This window comes from Zingiber officinale, chromosome 5B (genome assembly GCF_018446385.1).
Source record: "Zingiber officinale cultivar Zhangliang chromosome 5B, Zo_v1.1, whole genome shotgun sequence".
NCBI lineage: Eukaryota > Viridiplantae > Streptophyta > Magnoliopsida > Zingiberales > Zingiberaceae > Zingiber > Zingiber officinale.
In genome coordinates, this window is record NC_055995.1 from 106,741,332 (window position 1) to 106,753,585 (window position 12,254).

At 31.8% G+C, this 12,254-nt stretch overlaps 1 protein-coding gene across 3 annotated transcripts in view; it reads right to left on the reverse strand.

Annotated features, from left to right (window-relative positions):
- LOC121985287 (DNA polymerase I A, chloroplastic-like) overlaps nt 1–12,254 on the reverse strand; it is an 82,709-nt gene that overhangs the window by 10,763 nt on the left and 59,692 nt on the right. For all 3 annotated transcript variants that reach the window (XM_042538639.1, XM_042538638.1, XM_042538641.1), the window contains 2 exons: nt 12,068–12,160; nt 11,759–11,971 (listed from right to left, as the gene is read on the reverse strand). In XM_042538639.1, the coding sequence (XP_042394573.1) occupies nt 11,759–11,971; nt 12,068–12,160 (306 nt within the window). The remainder of the gene's footprint in view (nt 1–11,758; nt 11,972–12,067; nt 12,161–12,254) is intronic.

Sequence of the window (12,254 nt, forward strand, 5' to 3'; positions counted from 1 at the left end):
TAAGACATACACACTAATCTTTTAATGTCTATCAATTTCAATATGCTTAGTTCGATGATGTTGAATAGGATAATGAGCAATATTGGTAGCTGACTTATTGTCACAATAGAGTTTCTTGGAGCATTTCCCTTTGATTTTCAAATCATCCAGAATAATCTTCAACTTAATCCTTGAGCAATGGCCCTAAATTCTGATTTTACAGATGATCTTGCCACCACATTTTGTTTCTTACTTCTCTATGTCACCAGATTACCATCAAGGAAAGGACAATATCGTCTAGTTGATCTTTTATCCACTAGAGAACCTGCATAGTCTTGCATCTGTATAAGCTTCTAAAGCTAGCGTCTTATTTTTCTTGAACAAAATTCCCTTTCCCGAGTGTCTTTCAAGTAATGTAATACTAGGTAAGCAGCTTGAAGGTGAGATTCTCTTGGATCATGCATGAATTGGCAAATAACACTCACAGCATATGCTATGTCTGGACGAGTGTGACAAGGTATATGAGCCTACCAACCAACCTCTGATACATCCTTTTGTCCACAGTTGGTTCTTACTTAGCTTCTCCTATCTTGTGATTTGGATCCATTGGACTAGAAATCGTCGTACACCCCATCTTCCCTATTTCAGCTAAAAGATCAGTTATATATTTCTACTGAGAAATAAATATTCCTTTGGTAGAGAGATTGTTTTAGACCCTAAAGAGTCTTCTGCAATTTACATACTATGTTACCATTATCCCTTGCAAATCCTAGTGGGAGGTTTATATAAATTCCATCTAAATCTCCATGAAAAATGAATTCTTCACATCATACTGTAAGAGTTGTCAGTCGAACTGTGCAACCAAAGATAGTACAACTATGGTAGTATTCATTTTTGTAACTGGAACAAAGGTCTCCTGATAATCTACCTCATAAGTCTAAGTATAACCTTTTGCCACCAACCTAACTCTATATCTCTCAAGAGATCCATCTGCTTTGTATTTTGGTATAAAAATCCACTTACAATCCACAATGTTCTTCCCCTTTAGCTTCTCAACAACCTTCCATGTCTTATTCTTTTCTAACGCATCCATTTCCTCCCTCATGGCATCCCTCCATTCTCTTTTTTACAATGCCTCAGAAACAGTATTTGGGAATAGTTATAGTATTTAGATTCACAATGAATCTTTTGTGAGTTAGTGATAGATGTTTAAGAGAAACATAGTGAGATAGAGGGTAGAGAGGGTGTTTAGTGTATTCTCTAGTACTTATTCTAACAACAATGGGAAGGTCAAGACTATCTATTAGATCTTACCATGATCCAAGTATCAGGGTCGGAGGTTTGTGGTTGAGGTTCTTAGACTTATATCGCTTTTGGAGTTGCCTTTCTCCTTGAATACACTTGAGGAATACTTAGGGTGCATTTGGTTGGGGGTTATCCTTGATAACCTTGGTTATCCATCTAAAGTTATCAACGAAAACCCTGTTTGGTTTAGGTAATGGATGATTCCCGAGTAATATTCCATGCCCGATACGTCAGCAAAAGGGGCATGCAATCCGGAATCGGAAAATCTCGAAAAACTAAGGTTTTTCTTGATTCCGTAGTTAACAAAAAAATTTTACCCAAAATACCCTCGAATAAAAGAAAAATGTGAAAAAAGAAAATGTAAAGAAAAAAATAAAAAATAAAATAAATAAAATAAAAATCTTTTTTAAAAACATAAAAAATGTAAAAACCATAAAAAATTATAAAATTAAAAAAATAGGAAAAAATGTAAAAAAATTTAAAAAATAAAAAAATGGAAAAAATAAAAAAACATAAAAAAAATATAAAAATAGAAAAACGTAAAAAAATTAAAAAATAATAAAAATGTAAAAAAAATTAAAAATATAGAAAAATAGAAAAAATAAAATAAAAAACATAAAAAATAAAAAATAGAAAAAAAAATTATAAATTTTAAAAAAAAAAGTAAAAAATTTAAAAAAGATTTAAAAAAATTAAAAACCTTTTAAAAATTATAAAAAATAAAAAAAGTTTTAAAAATTTTAAAAAATTTAAAAAAAATGGAAAAAAATAAAAAAAAACACATAAAAATAAAGAAAAAAATGTGAAAAAGAAAATTTTTTAAAAAAAACGTTAAGTTTAAAAGATATATATGGTTGATTTTGTAACTAAGGGTAATATAGTAAAACGTTAAATTAAGTTATTCATTAAAACCTTCAAACAAACAAGTTTTTGTTGCATTACCTAGGCTGAACCAAACAACATTTGGTTATGTTTTATTCCCTATAAACTTGGTTATGTGATTACCAAGTAATCACATAACCAAGGTTATACATGATAACTTGAACCAAACGCACCCTTAGAGTATCACAATAAACACTAGATGGAAAGGAAGAGGTGACTCTCTAGATGGAATAGGAATAGAAGGTGATTCGGTACGAACTTGAGTAGGAGGAAGATCAAAAGTGTTAATGAGTTCAAATGACTCAGAAATGCTATCTTTTGTCACTGAAATCTCCCCTGGGGATAAGACTTGGAGAAGAACAAGGTATGTTCAAAAAAGGTAACATCGATGGAGATGTAAAACTTTTGAGATGAAGGGTGGTAACACTTCTACCCTTTTTGAGTGGATAAGTATCCAAGGAAGACATTTGATGGCATGAGGATTTAGTTTACCTCGTAGTGAACCATGGATATAGACAAAAGCAATGCACCCAAAAATCCTAGGAGTAAGTCCATTTGTGGCTCGGAAATACGGATAAAAATTATTGAGGAGTTACATAGGACTCTTATTATCTAAGACACATGAGGGAAGTCTGTTTATCATGTATGTGATATTAAGAATAGTCTCTCCCCGATAAAATTTAGGGATATTATTTTGGAAAAGAATGACATGAGTAGCGTTGAGTAAATGTCCATTTTTCCTTTTTGCTATTTCATTCTGTTGAGGTGTATCAACACAAGACGAATCATGAATAATCCCCTAAGATTGAAAGTAAGAGGATAAGGTTTGGTTGAAATAATATCTAGCATTATCAGTCCTAAAGCTTTTGATTTTCACTCCAAACTGATTTTGAATCATTGAATGAAAATTAGGAATAATAATACTGACATCAGATTTTTTGTATAAGGAAAAATAACCATGTAACCCGAGTACAATCATCAATTAAGGAGATAAATCATCGAGCTCTAGAAATATGGGAATATTAGAAGGATTAAAACTCTAAAAGAGGAATGACCAAAACGTTTGTGATACAACCAAATGTTATCTTTATTGGAAAAACTATTAAAGGACAAAGATAAATTATTCTTCTTAGTGAATTCAAGGTAGTAAAGGTCACTATGTTTCTTAGCAAGTCCAATCCTCCTCCCCGAGTCCTGATGTTGGAAAACACAATAAGGGGAAAAAATGGCATGACAATAAAGTTTAGTAGTTAATTTTTGAATGGAAACAAGGTTGGAGACAGTTTTAGTACATGAAGGACGTTTTTAAGGATAAGGCTAGGGGTAAGGTGAACATTTCCAAAACCAACAGTCGCTAAAGATCCATTGGCTACTACAATTTTTCTGTTACTTGGACTGGGGTTATAAATGTTGAAATTTTGAGAATTGAGAGTCATGTGGTCCATGACACCGGAGTCTATTATCCATGAGTTATCAAAAAAACTGTTTGAGGTATTCATACAAAAAAAAAAAGTGAGGAAATACATAAGAGAATAAAAGAGCACATGCCAGATGATTTATTAAGATAACCTAACAATCCTCGAAGTTTCTCAATTTCTATATTGTTGAATCCGCCTAGGAAATACAGAATTAGCCATGATGAAATACAGAAGCAAAGAATTAGCAATGAAGGCTTAATGCTCTGATACCATGTGGAAAGAATTGATATCTCCAAATTGTATTACATTCAGAATGAGAATACTCATTTATACAAAATTACAATAAAAGAGAATAGGAAACTAATTATTTTGTACATATGAAATTAATATATTTCTAACTGCATCCCTTGATTTCCTACTATGTTCTCACAGCTGTTACTATTTATAGGTGTTCAAACTGTCACAGCTGTTCGACACAACTATTTATTCAGTACAAGTTGTTCGACATAGCTATTATCCATGAGTTATCAAAAAAACTGTTTGAGGTATTCATACAAAAAAAAAAAGTGAGGAAATACATAAGAGAATAAAAGAGCACACGCCAGATGATTTATTAAGATAACCTAACAATCCTCAAAGTTTCTCAATTTCTATTTTGTTGAATCCACCTAGGAAATGCAGAATTGGCCATGATGAAGAAATACAGAAGCAAAGAATTAGCAATGAAGGCTTAATGCTCTGATATCATGTGGAAAGAATTGATGTCTCCAAATTGTATTACATTCAGAATGAGAATACTCATTTATACAAAATTACAATAAGAGAGAATAAGAAACTAATTATTTTGTACATATGAAATTAATATCTTTCTAACTGCATCCCTTGATTTCCTACTATGTTCTCACGGCTATTACTATTTATAGGTGTTCAAACTGTCACAGCTATTCGACACAACTATTTATTCAGTACAAGTTGTTCGACATAGCTATTTATTCTGTACAAGTTGTGAAAGTTGTTCATAGCTGTTCGACGGTATCCTATTATATTCATCTTTAATAAATCTTATTTTGATAAGATCTCTTGTCTTCTTCTCTCACTTTAGCTATTCTATAAATGTTCTTTTCCTCTTCTTTTATATCCAATTTTCAATATAAGCGTTCAAATTCCTCTTCTTTTGTATCCAATTTTCAATATACGAGTTCAAAAATTCCATTTTTGGCATCAATCACGGCTTTCTAAGCCTCTTTCTTAGCTATTGTATATTTTTTAAAATTTTCCTCGTTCTTACAAGTATATAATACTTTATAGGTTGTTCGTTTTTCCATTATTCCTATACTTTCTCATTTCACCATCAAGACTCTTTATTCAATAGTGCACGTCCCTTTGACTCACTGAGTATACTTTTGGCTAGTATTTTCAACTTTAATATCATCTTATCCCATATCATATTCGAGTCGTTGTGGATTTCTCTTAATACTTGTACTCCTACCCTCTCCTTAAAAATGTTTTGTTTTTCATCCTTTAACTTTCACTACTTGATTTTAGAAGTTGTGCACATTTTCCTCCTATTGATATTATATTTAAGGAGAATATTCAATACTACTAAGTTATGTTGGATAGTTAAGTTTTCTTAAGGAATGATTTTGCAATCATTATAAATCTTTCTATCCTTCTTCCTAACCATAAGAAAGTCGATTTACGACCTATTTTTTTCACTTTTAAACGTAACTAAGTGTTCTTCTTTTTAAAAAAAAAACGTATTAGATAATATAAAGTTATATAAAATCACAAAATTCAATATAATTTTTTCTTCTTCATTTCTTGTTACAAACTCATAATCTCCATGGACCCTATCATATTCCTCATGTTTCACTCTTACATATCCATTTAGATCTCCAATCATTTCGATTGGTAGAATATTTTGTAATACCTCATCTAGATCATCCCAAAACTTAGATTTGGTGTCTTCTTCTAATCCTACTTAACGTGCATATATGCTAATTGCATTAACAATTTCTTTCATCGCTAATATCTTGAGGTTATAATCATATCCCCTTTTATACTACTACTATTTTATCCTACTTCATTTATTGTTTTACTCATTCCTATGTACCATAACTTAAAACTCAAATTCTTTATGATCGTTGTCTTCTCTTCTACCCATTTTGTTTCTTGTACACATAAAATGTTAATTTTTCTCATAATCATCATGTCTACTAACTCCATTACTTTACTAATAAGTGTTACTAGGTTTCATATTTCAAATCTTAGACAACTAATTTTCCTATTATATTTATTCTTATCCAACATATGATGTGAAACCTCTTAAATATTTAACACTACATCAAAGTTCTCATAGAGACGTAGCAAGCCTTATCAAGACTTTACAGTTGGACCCTACAACGAGTTCCTTCTAGCGAAGGATCTAACATTAGCACAATAGTTTGATGGATCCATTCACTAAACATTTGTCTAAAAATTAACGCTACAGACAATCTAACACGCAACCCTTGTCATTTTTTATCCAAGCTTGGGATTGGCATTGACGGATTTATGTAACAAAATACCTTATATTAAGTAAAATATTGATTCATCAACACATTCCTTTAAGAGGTAACAAGCACATATGATTTGATGGATGATGCTTTGTGAAGCACACTGAAGAATCTATCATTACATAAAATTTCATAAGTAAAAAACATGTGTATTTAGTTCATAATAAAAAATTTAAATATCACAATTAACTTAGACTAAGTGACTTAAGGATCATGAATCAAAAGGATGACTAAGAGAATAGGAAAAAGTAATGCTGGAACCACTGGCAAAGTGAATGGATTATAGCAAGGTTTAAAATTTCGACTCGTACCGAGGTTTCGGTCCTGGATCGGAATGATACAATTTCGGTACTGTATCATGTTGTGCCAATATAGTTTCGGTATTTTTTAAATATAAAATATAAAAAAAAAAAGACAGCCCGGTGCACGAAGCTCCCGCTATGCGGGGTCCCGAGGAAGGATCCATTGTACGCAGTCTTACCTTGCTTTTTACAAGAGACTGTTTCCAAGATTCGAACTCATGACCTTTTGGTCACAAAGCAACAACTTTACCGTTGCGCCAAGGCTCCCCTTCTTTTTAAATATAAAATATATTAATTAAAAAATAAAATATTTAACATAAATATTTTTAAAAATAAAAAATATATAAAAAACAATTTTTTAAAAATAAAAAGATATAAAAATAAATAAATAAATAAAAATTTTATTATAATTTTTAAATTAAAATAAATGAAATATAAAATTAATTAGATAATTTTATTAGAATTTAATAAAGCCTTTTTAGATTATTTCCATCGTAGCTAGGAGTTGAATAAAATAATTAATCTAAGTTTAATTTAAAAAAATCTGAAATCCGACACCACTCCCAAGCTCGCACAACTTCGGTGTTATCGCGGGGTTGCGTGACTCCTCAGCCATGGTTGCAGGGATTGGGTGACTCCTCCGACATGACTGCGATGGTCGTGTGACCCCTCTGCAGCGGCCGCAAGGTGGCGCGACGCCTCCGCGGCGACAACGAAAGGGTTATGCGACCCCTTCGCTGCTATTTCGGGGTCGAGCAACCTCTCGGCTGCAACCACGGGGTCGTGCAACACGTCGCAACTGTTATGGGTCTGATGCCGGTGTCAGGCGCCAAGCGGAACGAGATGTTTCGCCCATTTCAACCGTCCCGGCATGGCACTTTAAACCATGGATCATAATACCAGTTTGAATGACGTAATTGCACCTATACTACTACTACTTTAACGTCAGTGATTCAATTTTAATTGCACCTTGGTTAAAATGATTTCATTAAAGTCACTTAGGTCTTTGATGTATCCTAGGTTGATTAGTTCAAGAACCTATGAACTCATAGTTGTTAAAAGGAGGTTCACATTATGAATTACTTAGGTGAATTTTCATATTAAGAATCATAGCAGCTCGTGACTAAAAATTGAAATAAAAAATAATACAATATGTTAAATGAATTATAGTTTATTTAAAATAATTTTAATATGCATATATATAAAAAGTAATATAATATTCATTTAATAGTATAATAATATTATTCATTTTGATGTTAGTGCAACAAGAATACATATTCATATCTAATTTTATATTATTAAATCCTCGTGTATATTATTAATTATTCCAATATATGTTACGCTAATACTTTTCTAGAATTCTACAATAAATTCCGCTCCATCATTAGTTTTTTTTAGATCAACGGATATCATCTGTAAAACTTCTTTTCGAGAAACTTTTCAATCACTTGTAAAAGAAGATATATAACTTCTATTGTTAACCTTTCAAATATAAATCCAAATTGCTTTTCTATCATTTTGGTCTCCTTAGTCTTTTTTCCATCACACTTTCCCAAAATTTCATCGTATGACTCATTATTGAATAATTAATAGAGGAATAGAGTACTTATCCTCCACTAATCAACTTTTGATGCTCCTATAATTCGCACAATATTTGTATGTCTTCTTTATTTTTATATAAGGGAATAGAGTACTTATCCTCCACTAATCAACTTTTTATTCATTTTCAACATCATGTTAAATTAAAATATCATCTAATCCAATCATTTTTCTATTTTACATCTCATTTAATGTGAATTTTAAATTTTCTAATAAAAATTTAATTTTTCATATATTTTTTTACCTACTTAAATTTTTTAAGCTAAGTTGGTTACTAAACCTTCATTAAAAGTTAATGAAAATACTTATTCCATTGCTTCTTTATTTCCTCATCCTTCATTAGGTATGCAATTGGATTCATCTTTAATGAATCTTCTTTAGGTGAGATCCTTATTTTTCTCTCTCGCTTAAGCTATTTTATAGATGTTTCTTTTTCCTTTTTTTTTGTATCAAGTTGTAGACACAAGCATATTGTTGGCTTCACTCATTACTTTGAAAAATAAAGATAGGGTTATATCAAAGATTAACTTTAAATTCATATTTTGTTTACACTAGTCATGAATGAACTCAATAGACACGTTACCAAGGTGCATTTTGTTTGCAGATGACCTTGCGTCCTTGCGTTCATCGATAAGACATGTGAAAGAGTAAATGATAAGCTTGAATCTTGGTTGGAAACGCTGGAAGTAAAAGGTTTTAGACTAAATAAAGGTAGAATATATAGAAGTAGTAGTAGACATATAAATTGTTAAGATAGGATAAATGCTAAGAAAGGGCGGAAGTAAATATAGATGCTGAAGTACACGATGATGATTGTCAAGTAGAGGGAGATTCTTCTAAAAAGAAGTCAAAGCACCTCAGGCTTATTGATAAGTGGGCATCCGCAATCGGCCCAACAAAGGCAAGACAACAAAACATAAATGATGTATTGAAGTTAAAGTTTACAAATGATGTGCATGAGTACCTTGCAAGATGGATTTATGAGGCGAGGATTCCTTTTCATACAATTTACAATCAAAGATTTTGATAATTTGTAGAGACGGTTGGCCAATTCGACTCATTCGACTCAGGCTACAAACCTCCAAGTCAATATCTTCTAAGAGAGCCACTTTTAAAGCAAGAAGTTGAGAGGACCAAATTATTTCTAAAACAGCATGAAGTAGAGTGGATGAAAAATGGATATTCAATTATGACCGATGTATGGACGGATCGCAAGAGGAGAAGCATTATGAATTTATGTGTTAATTGCAAATTAGGCACTTTCTTGGTTCTATTGAAGAATCCATGGAGGCACACACCAGGGCTTACATCTTCAAGTTTGTGGGAAAATACATTAATGAAATTGGTTCTCAACATGTTGTTCAAGTAGTGATGGACAATGCGACAAACAATATGACGACGGTGGAATTGTTGAATGTTACACAACCTCAAATTTTTTAACCTCTTGTGCGACTCATACAATCAACCTCATACTTGAAGCAATTAGAAAGCTATCCAAGTTTAACGGTATGCTTACGAAAGCAAAGGGCCTATCAATGTTCATCTATGCACATCATAGAACTTTGGTTATTATAAGGAAATATACCAAGAAGAGGGATATTGTGAAGTCCAAGGTGATTAGATTTGTTACTTCATTTTTGACCTTAGAAAGTCTCAAAACAAGAAATATCAATTGAGACTTATGTTTACATCAGAGTGGAGCAAAACAAAATTAAGTAGTATGAAGGGGAAAGAGGCAACGTAACCAATATCTCTTTTTGGAATGGTGTTTCTTTGGATTTGAATGTTTTCACCCCTTTAGTGAAAGTTTTACGCCTTATTGACAGTGACAAAAAACCTTCAACGCCCTTTTTATTTGGTACACTTAAACAAGTCAAGGAAGAAATTAGAAAGACATTCACAAAGGAAGAAAATGTCACCCCTATTTTGAAGATTATTGATGAGAAATCTAAAGATAGACTTGATAGTCCTTTGTATCGTGTCGCTTACTTGTTGAATCTGGTTTTTTAATTCAAAGATCCAAGCATACAAAATGACACTAATGTTATGAATAAGTTCTTGAATTGTGTTTAGAGAATTTTTCTCATTAACGAGGTCATGCGATCCACCATTTCTAACGATGAATTATTGAAGCAATTGAGTAAATCCGAAAACTTTGGAAGAAAAATGGCGGTCGCAACATATGAGAAGGTGGATGTGTACCATGACTTTAATTCGGATACATCTCTTTCCTTTATTTCTATTCACTAACATGCATGTCTCTTTTACCTATTTTTTGGTTTATTATTATTTTTTTTTGCCTCTTTACTTTTTTAAAGTGTTGGATGGTGGTCCAATTATGGTGGCGACACTTCAAACATACAAAAAAAAGTAGCAATGAAATTTCTTTCTTTGACAAGTAGTTCATCAGGGTATGAAAAAATTATACTCGATTTGAAGGGGTAAGTAGTATTCATAAATTATGTTATCTATCCTTGCATTTTATTAATTTTTAATAATTTTCTAATTGTTTAAATACATACTAAGAAGAGGAACAAACTCGAGATATCAAGATTGAATAAACTTGTATATGTCAAATTCAACGTCAATCTTATGAAGAAGAGTAAAAGAGAAATAGGCAGATATTTGCTTCTAGCCTCTCATGCTAGTAAAGCTCAAGGTTGGCTTGTTGATGGTGGTAATGAAGATGAGGTCGAACTGGGTTCGAAACTTACTTGGAGAATGATGGTGGAGGCCTTGGGAGTGAATGAAGTACTACAACCAAGGAAGAGTACAAGGAAGATCCTTATTAGAGAACTTGATGAGGATTTAGATACATCGGAGAAGGAGAATGAAGATGCTGATTTTGAGTTCGATGATCAAATTACGAATGGAGTTGATGGTGCATGTGGAGAGGATTTAGAAGATTAGTTATATTTAATCTAGTCCTTGTTGGTTTGTTATCGTATTGAATTGAAACTTTGAATTTTAAACTTAGACTTTTGGTAAAAGTAATGATATTACTTTTTTAATATTAATATGGTGATGAATCTTTATTAATTATATTGTTAGTTGCATTTATATATTTATTTGTACCTATATAAATTGTATTGTATTGTATGAAGCTTATTTATACATATACATCACTTAATTATATATATTACATAAAAAATGATGACTATTTATATTATTATTTATAAAAAAGTGTTAAAAATAAATAAATCAACCGCCTAGGCGATAGGCGGTCGTTGACCGCCCCGCCACCGCTTACCGTCACATTTACAACACTAGTAATGGATATTGTAAATGAATATTTCATCAATAAACATTTTTATCATTTTTACACTACTTTTGCCATCTTAATCAACCGTTTTATAGTCCTTTGGAAGAAACTAACAGTAAGATATTGCCCTTGTCGAAAGTTCTTGAGCCCACATAAAATAAAATTCCATTTCAAGAGGTGATAACTATGAAATATTAAATTGTCCAGTATTTCAAAAATGGAGCATAGATGTTTTTTTTTCCTCACAAATGGTACATCTGTAAGGATTCACCTTGATGTCAATTCAAGCCACTTTTATCAGTATATTAATCTCCCTAACATTTAGGAAATGATACAGGGAAAAACCAATCAGTTGTTTCTACGAGAAAATTTCCAAGAAAAGGATAAAGGTTTCAATATCCTTCTTCCATATAAATCATCCAAGGATATACTAAACACTAAGATAGGGAAAAATACCTGAACTGGAGTATTAATAGCCATTCGATCAATGTGAGCCCTCTGAGCATTTCCAGCATTCACCAAAGAAGGAAAATGGCGTGATCGCCCAAGTAATGTCTTGACAAATTTGTTATTTCTAGCTTCCATTTTTTGTTGATTTTGCCAATGCAAAACCTCTTCCCTCCCTTTGTACCACAAATTGATTGTCTCTTCAGCTTCCCTAATGGGAATCTATTCACAAAGTAATACAGGGACAAATGCTTCATAGATGATCAAATTAGGTAATCAACCAAAATAAAATGGATATTCACACTACTCAGGTATTACCTTCCAATCATGAGAAATTCCAAGAGGAGTTTTGCCATACGCAATAGAGAAATTAAGCAATTTAGCCCTCTTCCTTTCAGCAGCAAATACATCCTATAATCAATGTAAGGAGACAGTTATATGGGATCTTTTACCCTGCACAATCTAATGGTTCTGCATAATATCATAAGAAATTTAACTTTATGCT